Source organism: Brachypodium distachyon, chromosome 4 (genome assembly GCF_000005505.3).
Source record: "Brachypodium distachyon strain Bd21 chromosome 4, Brachypodium_distachyon_v3.0, whole genome shotgun sequence".
NCBI lineage: Eukaryota > Viridiplantae > Streptophyta > Magnoliopsida > Poales > Poaceae > Brachypodium > Brachypodium distachyon.
Genome location: NC_016134.3, coordinates 27285273 through 27301975, shown reverse-complemented (window position 1 = coordinate 27301975; position 16703 = coordinate 27285273). Strand labels below are relative to the sequence as shown.

At 46.0% G+C, this 16703-nt stretch overlaps 1 protein-coding gene across 1 annotated transcript; it reads left to right on the top strand.

Annotated features, from left to right (window-relative positions):
- Positions 1-7580: 7580 nt before the first annotated feature.
- Positions 7581-8375, top strand: LOC100838326 (dirigent protein 1). The gene has a single exon (XM_003576141.2). The coding sequence runs from the start codon at positions 7630-7632 to the stop codon at positions 8221-8223; it is 594 nt and encodes a 197-aa protein (XP_003576189.1). The 5' UTR covers positions 7581-7629; the 3' UTR covers positions 8224-8375.
- The last annotated feature ends 8328 nt before the right edge of the window (positions 8376-16703 follow it).

Below are 16703 nucleotides of genomic sequence, written 5' to 3'. Positions count from 1 at the left end.
GGACATTTAGTCCCACCTCGCCAATTTAGGTGCGCGCCTACCTGTTTATATACCCCCTTCCATTTGGGAGGATGACTTCCTATTGTATTAAGCTGCACATGCTCCTCTCTCCCCTGCCTAGTGGGCCCAGTACCTATTTCGCTGGTGTGTGGGGTCGGTTCAATGCCCCGTGGGCCTGCCTGGCCGTGTCGTTTCTCGGGTCTGCCTGGTTGAGCCACGGTCAGGCCGGGCGGGCCAAATTTTTTTGTTAGTTAAATCTTTGCCGGTGGCCCCGAGAATAGGCCGCCGGCAAAGCCTGAAATAATTCCCACGTCCGCATGAAATTCAAATCTTGGAGAGGAGCGCGGAAATTAAAAAAAATTGAAAAACGTTGCCGGCGGCCGCGTGAAAAGGCCGCCGGCAAAGATCGCTTTGCCGGCGGCCCCGAGAATTGGCCCCCGGCAAAGGTTTAAAGAAACCTTTGCCGGAGGCCCATATAATAGCCGCCGGCAAAGGATATTTTTCTTTTTCTTTTCTTTGTTTGGTTGTGATGAAATCAACCATATTGTAAACGCATAGAGCAATATATATTGTTGTTTAGATTGAACCCAGTTTGTACTTATAAAATTTTAGTTTCCCAAATCATAAGTTTGCATGCCCATGAGTTAATTGGTTACGATCGGTTCATCAAAGCATGAAATGACGAAACAAGTGGTTTCCCGGCTTTCGCCTTGTGCATGGTGTGCCATGTATATGTAAATGAAAGGTTTGTTAATGGTAAAATCAAATCCATAGCCCTTATGTGACACTTCCTTTGCAAACAATACTAGCGAATGGGCATGAATGTTCCACACCTAACGGGAAAAGTATCAATTCAGACCGATGGGACATAATTTAGTCGGTCCATGGGGTAGATGTTTGCTTTTTCATGTTGACATGTCCTAATACAACACTATGATATAGTAAAGTGACATGAAAACCCAAGTTTTGGTGAAAAGCTAGTAACAAAACACTAAGGAACATTAAAACCCAAGCCCTAGAATGAGGAAAACACGCAATTCGGACCGAGGGAGAAGAATTCTGTGAGGGCTTGGGGTAGATTTTTTGTTTTACATGTGCCCATGTGGCAATATAACACTAAGTAAGAGCAAAACATCAGGAAAACCAATGTTTTGGTGAAAAGCTACCCCGTAGACGCCACGAGGCCTGCAGGAGGGGGCGATGCCTCAAATCACACGACGAATGGTCTAGAGAACTTGAAATCTTGGATGATGTCATCAAATGGGTACATAAAGATGGTGTTAAGAGGAAAACACAATCCAAATATCTGAGGTTGCACTTCCTTCACAAACTAGACTAACCCGCACGGAAGTTTCGGACTTAGGGGGGAAAAGTCGCAATTCGGACGGACGGAGTAGAATTCTTTGCAGGGCTTGGGTAGCCTTTTGGTTTTTCATGTCCCCGTGTGCTAGTACAACACAAATGTAGAGTAAAGTGACTTGAGAACCCCAGTTTTGGTGAAAAGCTATCCCGCAGACGCCACGAGGCCCGCAGGAGAGGGTGATGCCTCAAATTACACGACGAATGGTCCAGAGAACTTGAAATCTTGGATGATGTATCAAATGGTTATATAAAGATGGTGTTAAGAGGAAAACACAATCCAAGTATCTGAGGTTGCACTTCCTTCACAAACTAGACTAACCCGCTCGAACGTTCCCCTAACCCTAAAGGAAGTCTAAAGTGACATGGAAAAACACCAGTTTTTAGTGAATAAGTGAAATAAAAACAGAAAAAAACTAAAGGAAGAAAACGACTTTGCCGGCATCTTTTTGTCGGGCTGCCGGCAAAGGATTATTTGCTGGCGGCCCGGCTTTTTATCGGCCGCCAGCAAAGATTCATGAAAAAAAATTAAAACCTCCCCCTAACCCTATCTCTCTTTCTCTCTCTCTCTCTCACTCACTCCTTCCCTCGTCTCGTGCCCGACCGCCGCCGCTGCCGCATCCCTGGCCCCCGCCCCTCCAAGGCCGGATCCGGCCGTTCCCTGCCTCTCCGGCCCGGCCCACCCCGCCTCCCCCCACCGCGACCACCACCGGTGCTCCCCTCCCCCCTCCCCCACTGCCGGCGGTCCCCTCCTTCCTTCCCCACCGCCGCCTCCCCTCCTCTCCTCCCCCACCCTGCCCCACCCCGCCGCCCCGTCCTCCCCCCTTTGCCCCACCGCCGCCGCCGACTCCGCTACCCCTCATCCCCGCCGCCCCGGCCTCCTCCCCCTGTCGGCCTGCCTCCCCTCTCCGCCCCCTCCGGCCACCTTCCCCCCACCTACCTCACCTAAAGGCTACTTCCACGAGCTCGAGTGCTAGTATACGCAGTCGTCCAGGTGCACGGCAGTTCTCACAGGAGGTTAGTTGTTCTTCATTCACCATCTCGTGTCTTTTCGCATTTCATTGTAACGACAATGATCTTGTAATGACATTGCAGGAGGTGGCGGGTATGGTGGCCACTCAGGTGCAGGCTCAGATGGAGGCTTAGAGGCAGTCTCAGGAGGCTCAGGTGGTGGCTCAGGTTCAGGCTCAGATGCAGGCCGCACTGAGGGCTCAGTATGACCACCTTAGGGTATGTTTACCACACATAATAGCCAAGAAAGCGTGGTATTAGTTTCGTAATGCAACTCTTTGTCTTTTCAATATGCAGCCGTACCTCGCCGCCACCTCTCAAGAGCCGCCTACGGCACCACCGCCGTTCGACTTGGCGTTTGTCAATCTCCAGATTGAGCATGCTCCACGGCCTTCTCCACAGACTCTGGTGAGTTCACTCGAAACATTTCAATCTCCATTCATGACTTTTCTTGCTTTCGTTGAGGGTTGGGTCAATGCCTAATCATCTGTGCAACAGCATCAATCCGGCCGTGGCTCGAATGACCCCTCTTCACACGCAAGCCTTGCTGGAGGCAACCCTCTTGGCCAGTCACCTGCTCCTGGACACTGACTCGGGTAAGTTGCCACAAACTTGTCTCATCTCGAGGTCCGTTGTTTTGAAAACTTACTTTCTTGTCTCCACACGTAGAACTGCATAACCTAGTATCACATAGTGACATAGATCCCATTTTAAAGCCAAGAGGGCTCACTTGGCTCCAAAATGGTGCCTTGGTGGCATTTTTGAGCATTTGGCTCATTTATGCCACCAGGGCACCATTTTGGAGCCAAATGAGCCATATTGGCTCGAAATTGGTGCCTTGGTGGCATTTGGCCCAAAAATGTCACCAGGGGCACCATTTAGGAGCCAAATGAGCCATATTGGCTCTAACATTTAGACCATTTAGGGGTCATTTGGCAAGGCACCATTTTGGAGCCAAATGAGCCATTTTGGCTCCAAAATGGAACCATGGTGGCATAATGGAGCGAAATGGCTCGTTTTGTAGCCAAAATGGTGTCTTGGTGGCATTTTTGTGCCATTTGGCACATTTATGCGACCAAGGCACCGTCTTGGAGCCAAATGATCCATATTCGCTCCAAAATGGTGCCATCGTGCCATTTTAGAGCATTTAGGGGTCATTTGGCTCCAAAATGGTGCCTTAGTGCCATGTTTGGAGCCAAAGGAGCCATATTTGCTCAAAAATGATTCCATGGTGGCATAATGTAGCCAAATGGCTCGTTTTTGAGCCAAGATGGTGCATTGGTGGCATTTTTGGGCCATTTGGCTCATTTATGCGACCATGGCACCATCTTGGAGTCAAATGAGCCATAATGGCTCCAAAATGGTGCCTTGGAGCCATTTCTGGCTCATTTGGCTTCAAAATGGTGCCTTGGTAGCATTTCTGGGCCATTTGGCTTATTTATGTGACCATTGCATCATTTTTTAGCCAAATGGCTAAGTTCCGCTTCAAATACTACAATTGTCACTTCAATGCCTTTATTTATATCTAATTATGCTATTCCAACTCTATTTCATAGGTTTATACTGGTGCAATTGCTGGTGGATGTTGAAGGTGCCCGAGCACCTTCTTTTCATGTATGAACACTTGTAATATGTTGCTACCATGTGATGAACCCTTGTAATACTTTTGTTGTGAGATATGTGATGTTTTCAGACTTTCATGAGATGTTTATATGCTTGTGATGTGAATGCTATATGTGTATGCGTGTATGATTTTGTGTGGATGTATTGATGTGATGTGTATGCGCCCCGGCCGGCCATCCTTGCGCATGGATCCCATCTAGTCTCATCCTACGCACAGGTGCATCTGCATTCTTCTCCCTATTACAACCGGATCATCTTCATGGTTTCCTTCGCCTTGTACCAATCAATCCAGCGATAGATGGTCGATGTATATTTCTTTCCTTGCTCCGGCGGCTATCCCAGTCAACGAAGGATTAGGTTTTCAGGGATGATTAACGGGGATAAAAACGAATAGCTATTCTGACATCCATAACTAGCAGCGTGAAATATGAATGAAATAAAATTGTTATAACATACATATAAATTGCCTTCTAAATTACGGTTTTAACCCTATAAGCTTGAGGTACTCCCTGACTTATTTAGTAGGTATTCCGTGGTAATCGCACCGGAGGGCCACTTGAGATCATCCATTGGATAAAGAGAAATAGAAGGTCCTTATTTATTCAGGCATGCCGTAAAAGAACTCTTAGAATATTGTCATGTTGTTCCAAGAGGAGGTTAACAAAGACTCCGACTCAATGCGGCAAGACATACCACAAGCTCTACTCGGAAACGAAATATCCTTCTACGACTCTGAATCTAAACAGCTGAACAAGACACAAACAACAGTTTACGTTCGCAGCTCTCTGCTCATCTTTGTCGTCAGTGTTCCTATCCTAGTTCCTCCCGTTGCAATCTTATGCTTAGCCAATAAAGGACTGCAGAATATTATATGACCCCAGCCGTTTGGTTTATTTGCACGCCAAACACGCCCCGGGCGGCCGGTGGTACTGTTGGGTAATTAAAACATGTTGTACCCCTCTACGTATATTGGGTCCATCACGACTCGTACGTTTAATAGTACACAGGATAAACATATGGTAATGATTTTTATTGTGGTATGTGGAATTCGTAATCCCCCTGCCTGGCCTGCACCAAAATGCATGCAACATAAGAATAAATCTCGTGCATCAAGCGACCGCTGATAGCTTTACTGCCTCATAACTGGGTCGAGGTTGATAGGAAATTCTCGAGATAACCAGGGACTTTGATCAAAATTAAAATTCTACTGATAAATGAGATAATCAGCGCTATCTGCTCATGTATGTTACCGTTGTCCATATCCTGACGCCTCTAGTTAATAGTTGCTATCTTATGCTTGGCCAATAAAGCACCGAGGAATATTATATGACCAGCTAGCTGTTGGGTTTATATATTTGCACGCCAAAAACGCCCCGCGCAGTGAGACGTCAAAATGTGTAAGAATCACATGCTACGCATGAGTGCATGACCAGGCCAGCTCTTTCGCATGACCAGCCCGGCTTTTTAGGCCATGGACGGCTACTGTGTCGAAGCCTTGCCCCAGCCGGTGCTGTTGCGGTCGAAACCTTGCCCCGGCCAGAGTCTTTGTCAAGCTCGGGCCGAACTTTTTTTAGCACTGTGTTTGACAGACTACTCTGGTCGGTTAACGCTTTTTTTTTTGAGAGGCGAACCACCGAGGGGGAACATGGCGGGAGGTGGCCAGCGGAGGTACAGGGCGCCTTCGAAGCCTTGCCCCGGCCATAGTCGTCGTTTGTTAAGTTCGGGCCGGACTTTTTTGACAGCGTGCTTGACAGACGACTCTGGGGGCGGCGGCCAGATAGCACCGACTAGGAGCACTGCGGGAGGCGGCCGGCGGTGGAGCACAGCTAGAGGTTTTTTTTTTTCAATTCCATCGGTGGGAGAGGAGTGCCCGGCTACCACTATAATTTTATTTTTTTGAATTTGGCTGGTGGGAGAGCTGCGTCCTGCGTATATTATCCAATTTTATAATTTTTTGAATTAGGCCGGTGACCATTATCCAATTTTTGAACGCCCGACGGGATAGCAGGGCCAGCGGACAAATCCAATTTCCATTTTTTTTAATTCATTGAACGATCGGTGTGGCGGTTCCTGTACCTCTTTAGGTAGATTCTTCGAGACATAACTTGCTGTCTTTATAAACTGGCACAACGTCGCCATAGTCCACATATATAGCGGACCACCACCACTCATAGCTCTACTTGCTGCTTCTCCCAACTAGATGTTCATAATATATATATATTATGAAGCTAGTTGTCTGCTATCATCAGTACATGTCGCCAGTGTTCATATTCTTTTGTCCGGTGTGGTTTGGTCTATTTGCACGGCACACACGCTACACACGGTAAGATGTCAAAAGGTGCAAGAATCACACGCCACGTACAATTAGCCCTTCCTCATGTTCCACGAGAACTGAAGTTATTAAACTGCTAAAACAACCGTTTGCTTCATTAATTGCCCCGACTGCAACTTGCAAGTGACTAATACATATACGTACATAGGTTGCAATGTGTTCTGTAAAGGCAAACGGCTAATATATGCAAAGCTTATTGCAGTACTACTGCTTAAATCCCAAAAGGAAGCAATGTCAGATTTGTTGGTCAATTTGGTTATGTAGAATGACATCGTTTTTAGCAAACGACATTCTATATCTTTTATACAAGTTATATACCTGTGGTAAGACTCTGTGTGCGGTGAACTACTGTTCCGTTATCTCTTGATAGTGGAGCACGATCGTATGATCGTTTAAAAAAAGTTATATACCTGTGAATGCATTGACTACATTTGTGGACATTTCTTCAACGAGAGCAAGACTGCCAATTGTTATCGCTGCATGCTTGCAAGTGGAGCGGGCATTTAGGGAGGTGTTCATCCACAGTGGGTGATTCTAGGTCTGCCGTCTCCTTGGTTCTTTTTGGCGGGTTGTAATATCACATATTTCTTGCGTTTTTGTTTTCTTGGTTTGTGCACATGCGCATCCTGTTAGGAAGAGGCCAGGTGTGAACTTGGTTTGATGTATCCCTTCATGCTACATCCTAATTGAATATAAAGCTCGCGTCATCGGAAAAAAAGATCCGCACGATCCAAGAAGGTCAACAATGACCTCCTCGATCCCTCGCTCTCTATAGCATGAAGCTCAACCAAATCAATATTAGATCTCCTTATGTTGCCAAAAGGAAGCAGGATTGACAGGCTATGAATGCTAAATTTTTCACTGAATCAAGAAAAACAGAAGCATAGAAGAATTCATGAATGAAAAACAAATCCACGAATTTAATAGATCCATATATGCTACCAGAATGGTTGCACGCTCTATACTGGAGTATATTAATAAACTAAAACACAAGTCTTCTTCATTCGGCCAGTGCAAAATCGATCGGTTTATACCTAAACTGACCGTATATATAGCTTGTTAGTACACAATACTTACTTTTGTGCTTTGTCCAGATGCATGGTCGTATGTACTTCAGAACCTTAACAAAGATGCTTGTGTATGATCAGAAACTTGGGACATATCCTCCATTCCATTTTCCTTTAATAAAATCCAGTTGAAATTATCCTCATCGGTATCCTACCCACCACCCTCTTTTCTTGTGTTGCCTATATATCATTCCACAGCGCCGTTAATCTTTCGATCGACCAGTTGTACTCATCACCATGGCTAGCTCGGTCTCCTGGATCCTCGTAGTCTCCTCGGCCCTGCTAGCCGCATCCTCCTACTACTACTCCCACCGCATAAACGTTCCAAGCATCCCCACGACAACAACGACGCACCTCCACTTCTACATGCACGACGTCTACACCGGTCCGCACCCCACGGCCGCGCTCATCGTCGCCGGAAGGGACAACAATAAAGACAACGCCACACCCGGCGAAAAGGACAACAACCCACGGAGGTTCGGCGACATCGCGGTGATGAACAACGTGCTGACGGAGGGTCCGGAGCCCGGCAGCGCGCGCGTGGGCAAGGCGCAGGGGTTCACGGTGCGGGTGGCGGAGGGAGGGACCGTGAACGCCCTGAGCCTGCACCTGGTGCTGGAAACCGGGGAGTACGCGGGGAGCTCTTTGGCGGTGCAGGGCAGGGTGGACACGGACACCGCGGTTAGGGAGTCCGTCATCGTGGGGGGCACCGGCCGGTTCCGGTTAGCGAGGGGGTACGCACACAGCAGGAGCTACGACTACGACGTGGCCACCGGAGGCGTCGTGGAGATCGATGTGTACCTGCAGCTGCTGCTTGATCTTGGAGCCTAGTCAATGTAATAATGTGTGTGTCCTGCATGCAGGTTCCGTTGGTCATTATTGCGTTTGGAGAGCAGATGCATGTCCTTCTCCTGCGTTGGGCCTGGGACATATATATGTTTAATTCGTCGCATAATGATAAATTTGAGCCGCTAAAGGTCGTATCTTACTACACATTTGAGAATATTATTGTTGAAAATATTCAGTGAATTAATGGTGTGAACAAATGACAATAATAAACAAAAATCTACAAACCAAACAAAGAACGAAATAGTATAGGTTGCCAATTTTTTTGGTATGGCTTAAATTACGAGAGAAGCAAACACACCTGTGCTCTCTCTCTCTCCTCGCGCACGCAGTCTTCGCAGTGGGCTGAGAAAAAGCCTCCGGCAAAGCCTTTGCCGAAGGATTGAGAAAAGGCCTTCAGCAAAGAGCGGTTTGCCGGAAAACGCATGCACGGAAGGCCCCGACAAAAAGCCTTCGGCCAAGGAGGGTTTTCTGATAGTACCTTTCACATTAATACATTCCTTATGTTTACCCCTTTTTTATTTCCACCGTTCAATGCAGGATGGTGTGTGATCTCTAAAGTGGTGTTCATTAATGGTGTTAGCTAGCAATGCAAGCGACAACAATAAACGAACATCTGCCAACAAAATAAAGAGCGAAATAGTATAGGCTGCCAAAATTTGGTACGGCTTACGAGAGAACCAAACACACCCGGTATGTCCATCATCCATCAAATGCCTAGATTTTCGTTTTCCTGCTTGAAACTGAAAAATCTAGGAACATCACAAAACCCAATCAACACCAAAGAGCAAGACATAGACGTCAAACCAGAGATTCCATTTCCTTAACAAATGGACGAATTAAACCACAGAAAAATGTGTTCCACACACTTGGACCGGCATGTGTTATTAACATAACTCGTGTCTTCCCAATCATTGGAATTAACCAGTTGTTTGCATCAATTTTCGTATTTCCTTTTTAGTGAGCAGTCCTCCACCGCCATACTCAAGCAACTGATTAATTCCAATGATTAGGACAACACGAGTAATGGTAATAGCACATGCTGGTCCAAGTGTGTAGTACACATTTTTTGGGCAGCCTCCCTGAATGTGAAGAATACATTTGCATGAAATTTTATCTCAACCTTTTCAACATGTAGCCTTCCCAAATGCTTGGAGAATAGAGCTTTGATTCCTTAACTACATGAAACCATCCTCACTGTGGATAATGAGACTAAGGCACCAAACTTGGCAAGTCATAGTGAGATGAAGATCCATCTTTATATGCACGAACTGGATATATCACAAAGCTTGATTCCTTAAATACATGAAACCATCCTCATTGTGGATAATGAGACTAATTAAGGCCCCGAACTTGGCAAGTCGTAGTGACATGAAGATCCATCTGTCTAGGTACGAACTAGATATATCATGAACATTGAGTGGGCATGGTTGGGGGCAAGCAAAGAAATTGCTGCAGTCTCCAACGGTCTCACCAATGAATAGGGAATAGGCACAAATTTCCATAGGTAGCGCCAATTCTTGGAAAGGACACACGCTCTCACTGCTTCACGCGAGGACAAGAAGGACAATATGTGGTCAAGGATATCGTTCGGGAGGTCAGAGATCACTATCGAGACCTTGCGTGGACAGAAGGCTTCGACAATTGGTGTGTCGTCCCTCATCACGGGGAGATCTCCGCCTTACTTCCTGTGGGAATAACGAAGGCATCGATGAGTTTTGTGTTTCCAACAGACATTACTGATCACTTATTATTTGCATGCAATTAGTTACGTGCATGTACATGAGTTGGCTAACAATCTTCTTGGCTTCGACGACCAAACAACTGCTACAGAATATAGCACCAGTGGCTGTTCGAAATCAATATCAGTGGTGGTGAAACCGACCAGCCACTAACCTCGCGCCACTGGTGCTATGAGCCACCAGTGGCTGTGATGTGCAATGCCACTGATGCTACCTACCTCTGGTGGCTGTCCTAAACCACCGCCACTACTGCTACACACCTCTATCTAATACCACCGCCACTGATACCAATTTGGGAATTTATTGGCTAATCAACAAAGCATTAGCCAAGCAGATGCGCAGTATCACCTTGAAAGAAAGAGATGAAGAGGATGCGATCTTCACCTATAGGAAGAAGAGTCCACTAAGGAACCGAGTAGCGGTGAAGGAGAACTTGACAAAAGATGAGAGGTGTGGTGCCCAAGGGAGAGCAGCTATTCCGTGGGAGTTCAAGGAAGAAGAGAATCTCAACGAGAGCTGGTAGATGAATGAAGGGAAGAAAGGTACAATGCTTCAATTGTGGCAAGAAAGTTAGATGGGACGATAGATTAAACTACGTAGTATATGTTCACTTCTGGTGACAGATTCGTAAAAGAATAAAGCTGGTCCATCTCAGCGCAGGCGGTCAATCTAGAAGCGACCACTGACAGCTCTACTACTTCCTACCCTGATGTCGATCAGAAATTTCCCAAGCTATTCACTTCATATTATCGCCATCTCTAGTTCCAATATCTTATGCATAGCCAATAAAACACTGCACAGAGTATGACGTGCCCGACTACTTGGTTATATAAATGCCAAACGTGACTCAAGCAGTAAAATATCAAAAGGTGTAAGAATGTTACACGCTACGTACAATCTTTTCCTGTTGCCCATAGATAGGTAGATAGGTAGCATGGCCCTCCTCGTGTTCCACGAACAAGTTATTAACTGGCCGGGTATGTACGGACACTAGTCATTGTTAGAGAAGGTTATTAATGTATGACTTCTGATTCTGTACACCTGTCATCTGAGGATTCCGCAAAATCCTATCGAAGGGATCAGCAAAACCTTTTTTGAGGCAGTGGAAAAAATGCGAACAAGTCGGACGATCGTGTTGTCCCGCACGGTAGTTAGATATCCAAACAACACTCGGCCTTTTGAAATTTTCCGGAGATTCCACCATTGGATTGTGAAGAAATTTTGCGTTGTGGTAGTAGACATGATTCCACACAATACCACCGAAGGGATCATTAAAAAATGCTTTAATCGGCAGGAAACATGAGAACAAGTCAGGCATTCGTGATGTTACGCACGGCCGCGAGAAATCCAAACAACACTCGGTGTTTTTGAATTTGCCCAAGATTTCACCGTTAGTAGACACAATTCCACACAATCTCATCGGAGGGATTATCGAAACAATACTTGAGGCAGCAGATACCTTGCGAGAGAGGAAGGAGGCAGAAGGAAGGAAAGAGTAGGCGACCGAATAGAGACAAGATGATGAAAAAGAAAGAGTAAATATCACAAAACCCTTAGTTTCCGACGAACTATATCGAAAAACTACACATTTTGGGTTTTTTTTATCACATAACCCGTATTCGTGGACCAAAGTGTAGCGCAGAACCCATAATCTTGTTGTCAGCGTTGCTAACAGCGAAACTGACAGCGGGGCCCACCTCCTCGGCACGGCGAGGTCAACTTGAAGCTCGCTGGAGACCTACTTATCCATTCACGTACATAGCTTGGCGGGTTCCTCCTGGAAAGAGAAATTGGCAGACAAACTCTGGTAGTTTCATAATTACATTGGGCTTTTGTTGCAATAACAAAAAAAAAATGAAAACGTACTTACTCATTGGATCTGTGCCGGGACAAGCTCTGAAAGCGGTGAGCGTGATGAGATTTGGCAGTAGACTGGGCTGCATGGGATCCGGTACGGTGACACGGGGCAGCACAGCGACGGAGCAGGATCCTCCCCTCCACGGCACGTGGGAGGGCGGCTGCAGCCTTCTGCCGGATCTCTTGGAGGGAAAAGGAGGGGTTGCGCCGGCGCATGGTGAGGAGGGAGAGAGCAGGAGTGTGAGACAGAGAGGCGGCAAGTGGAGAGAGAGAGAGCGAAGGGCCTGCATTGGCAAAGTTTGCAGTAGGTCTGGTGGTACACTGCCAACGGTTCAATGGCAGACGACCCAGCCCCACGCCCACCTCTACCACTAACAGGATGTTTGTTGATGTTGTATCCTCATTCCACGATGGTAATGTCCCAAAAGACTGCATCCTATTCGACGCGACCCCTTGGTGGCAGCTGCCTGCCATGGATTCCACCAGGATCTCCTAGACCTTGACGCGCCTGCTGACAAAATGCGCCTCCTCAGCTTTCGCCAGAATATCAGTGAAGCAGCTGATTAATTCCAACGATTGGGACCACACGAGTTATGGTAATAACACATGCCGGTCCAAGTGTGTAGAACACATTTTTTGTGCAGCGTTCCCAATTGTGAAGAATACATTGGTATGAAATTTTAACACAACCTTTTCAACATGCAGCCTTCCCAAGTGCTTGGAGAATAGAGCTTGATTCCTTAAACACATGAAACCATCCTCATTGTGGATAATGAGACGAAGGCTCCGAACTTGGCAAGTCGTAGTGGGATGAAGATCCATCCGTCTATGTATGATCTGGATATATCACAAACATTGAGGGGGGCATGGTTGCCGGCAAGCAAAAATTGCTGAGTCCCCAACAGTCTCACCAATGAATAGGGAATTGGCACAAATTTCCATAGGTAGAGCCAATTCATGGAAAGAACACACCCTCTCACTGCTTCACGCGAGGACAAGAAGGACAATATGTGGTCAAGGATATTGTTTGGGAGGTCAGAGATGATTATTGAGACCTTGCACAGGGAGATCTCTGCGGTACTAGCTTCCAATGGGAATATCAAGGCATCGATGAATTTTGTGTTTCCAACAGACATTAAAAGCATTTTCTGACCACTTATTATTTGCATGCAATTAGTTATATGCATGTACATGAGTTGGCTAACAACCTTCTTCGACCAATTCGCTTCGACGACCAAAAACTATGCATGCATGTAAGATCATTTACAGTGATGGCGACAATAATAATGCATTCTCCTAGATTTGTAATAACAAGATGTAGATTCCATTCCAGTCTAGGTGCATATGACATTTCCTGTGGTGCAATGCCCTATTAGTAAAAAAAAATGGAATCTCTCCCGTCTTTCCCTTTCATCTCTGCCCCACTTATTCCCAATTGTTGTGGGGACATGTGTTCTCTCGTGTGCACGTTGCTCTTTGCCCTAACATTTGACTTGTGCACCGCCCGCATGACTGCTCCTCCCTATAAAGCCACAAACAGCTTCCCGACATTGACACCAACTCGGCTAGTGGAGGCAGTGGCATATTCTATGAAACAATTCTGACAATGCATTTAATGTCTGCTGGAAACACATAAAACTCATCGATGCCATCGTATTCCCCCAGGAAGTAGGAAGTACATCGGAGATCTACCCCGTGATGAGGGACAACACACCAGTTGTTGAAGCCTTCTAGCCCTGCATTGTCTCGATAGTTATCTCTGACCTCCAAAACGATATCCTTGACCACATATTGTCCTTCTTGTCCTCGCGTGAAGCAGTGATAACGTATGTTATTTCCATGAAACCTACTGAAATTTGTCTCAATTCCCTATATATGCATCGGTGAGACTGTTGAGGACCGCATCAATTTCATGCTTGCTTAGGACCATGCCCCACTCAATGTTTGCGATATCCTGTTCACTGATCTTGAGCATAGAAATGCATGACATAGACACACGGATCTTTCATGTCACATGCCAAGTTCGGGATCTCAGTCTCATTACCACAATGAGGATGATTTCATGTATTTAAGGAATCAAGCTCTATTCTCCAACTTACCAGGCAACATCACATCCTATCAAAACTGTTCTAAACCGATTCTTGTCCTCGTCATCTATTCACTCTCTCATTCGTATCTCATTTAACGTTATTGATTTGTATTTACTTTGTTGATTTTGGTTACCATGACGACGAGTAGAGATTGATGAGGTGGACCAAGGACAAAAGACTAAAGATGATGAAGAAAAAATCATCAACGGAGGTATGCCCTCCCTTCCATTGTTCGTACTTTAACTCTGTTTTTAAGTGGGAATTAGTAATTTCACTGTTTTACAAACATGCATACTATTTTAGGCATGTAGCTAGTGTGTCGATTAACAATACCTTGATCTGCTTGTCGCCATTATTTTGATAGCTGGAGTAGTATACAGTAATTAATCATGTATAGAGTAGAGATATTCAAATCCATATTGCTCATTATTCTTTAGGAATATTTGTTTTGCGTCTTCGGAGGCTTTAAATGATCTTCGGATTAATGATGTCATTGTTGAAACTTGTTGGTTACCTCACTGAGTTGGGTTTAGGCGCTCATGTCTGAATCTTCTTCCACTCTCTTATTTCTATTCTGGCGGAAACTTACCATAGAGGAACACGAAAAATTGGATTTTGCAACACAAAAAATGTCTTCTACACTTGGACCAACGGAATCTGAAATAGACATGGAAAATCTGAGAGGATGTGTTATTAACGCGCAGCGTGTCCTTGCCATCATTGCAATTGATCTCATGTATTTCATTCAGTGCAAATAATTAGTAAAGTGATCAGGAAGGTCGATACGTTTTCGACATGTCAGGGATGAGTCATGAGCGCATGCAGCGCTTCAGTTGTAGAGGTTAGACGTAATCAATCGCGTGTCATGGTTGTCCGTCTTTAGATTTAGTTTTTTGTCCTTGTTCCACGTCGTCACTGTCTACTTGTCGTAACGATAACCAAAACCAACGGAATGAATAAAAATCAATAACGCTAAACTAGATACGAATGAGAGTGTTAATAGATAAAGTGGCCATGAATCGGTTTGGAACAGTTTTGGTAGAATGTGATACTGCGATAAATTCTAACAAAACTAAAGATATACCTGGAATGAGGGATATATATAGCTTGACTAGTCATAACCTTTAACATAATAATAATTTATACTACAATATATAGCAACATTGTAGAAAGTAGCAATACACTTGACTAATTGTTGAAGACCTAACTGAAGATGAGCATCCATTAACCAAATGTGTGGCTCTAGCAGAATCCAGAAAGGAAGAGAATGAAGATGAAGAAGAATGGGATGCTGACGTTTTTTGAAGGTGAGGGCCTACAAGTCGGTTAGGATGACGTACGGGAGGGTATGTTTTGACACGTGTGATTCCCTTTCCATATATGCAAAGAAGAAGAAATCCCTGTATTTACCCTCCCTATAATGACTATATATGACCTACTTATCCATTCACATGGGTGTAGCTTGACGGGTTCCTCCGGGAAAGAGAAATTGGGAGACGACCTCTTATATGGTAGTTTCTTAAATTTGGCTTTTTTCTGCAATAACATAAAAAAAGGGAAACGCACGTACTCATTGGATCTGCGCCGGGCCTGACGAGCTCTGACAGCGGTGAGCGTGACGGGATCTGGCAGTAGACCGGGCTGCACGGGATCGGCACGGTGGCACGGGGTAGGACGGCGACGGAGCAGGATCCTCCCTCCACAGCACGTGGGAGGGTGGCTGCAGCCTTCTGCCGGATCTCTTGGAGGGAAAATAGGAGTCGCGCCATGGCTGCTGTGGCTCCAAACGAACTGTCGATCGTTCCAGAGGCAGCGGCTCGCAACGACCCCTGGGTGGCGGAGGGAGGGGCCCGATGATGTTGTCGTCGGGCTGGAAGTTCTGGGCCGGAAAGGCACAGTTCCAGGCCGGAGCCACAGCGGAGGGAGGGGCCGAGGATGTTGTCGTCGGGCTGTAAGTGCTGGGCCGGTAAGGCACCGTTCCTTGCCGGAGCCACCGCGGAGGGTGGGGCGGAGGATGTTGCCGTTTTGCTGGAAGTGCGGGGCCGGAAACGCACCGTTCCAGGATGGAGCCCAGCCACCGGCAGCCTGGGGAAGAGACGACCATACTGGCATGACGGGCGGACACAAGTTATGGTAATAACACATGCCGGTCCAAGTGTGTAGAACACATTTTTTGTGCAGCCTTTCCAAGTGTATGTGAAGAATACAATGGTATGAAATTTTAACTCAACCTTTTCAACATGCAGCCTTCCCAAGTGCTTGGAGAATAGAGCTTTGATTCCTTAACTACATGAAACCATCCTCACTGTGGATAATGAGACTAAGGCACCAAACTTGGCAAGTCATAGTGAGATGAAGATCCATCTTTATATGCACGAACTGGATATATCACAAACATTGAGTGGGGCATGGTTGCGTGCATGCAAGAAATTGCTGCAGTCCCCAACAGTCTCCCCAACGAATAGGGAATTGGCACAAATTTCCATAGCTAGATATCGCCAATTTTTGGAGAGAAAACACGCTCTCACTGCTTCACGCAAGGACAAGAAGGAAAATATGTGGTCAAGGATATTGTTCGAGAGGAAAGAGATTACTATGGAGACCTTGCGTGGACAGAAGTCTTCGACAATTGGTGTGTCGTCCCTCATCATGGGGAGATCTCGGCGGTACTTCCTGTGGGAATACGAAGGCATTGATGAGTTTCTTGTTTCCAACAGACATTAAAAGCATTTTCTGATCACTTATTATTTGCATGCAATTAGTTACGTGCACGTAC

Coding starts and splice junctions, on each gene's coding strand:
- LOC100838326 (XM_003576141.2), top strand. CDS start 7,630: ATGGCTAGCTCGGTCTCCTGGATCCTCGTAGTCTCCTCGGCCCTGCTA.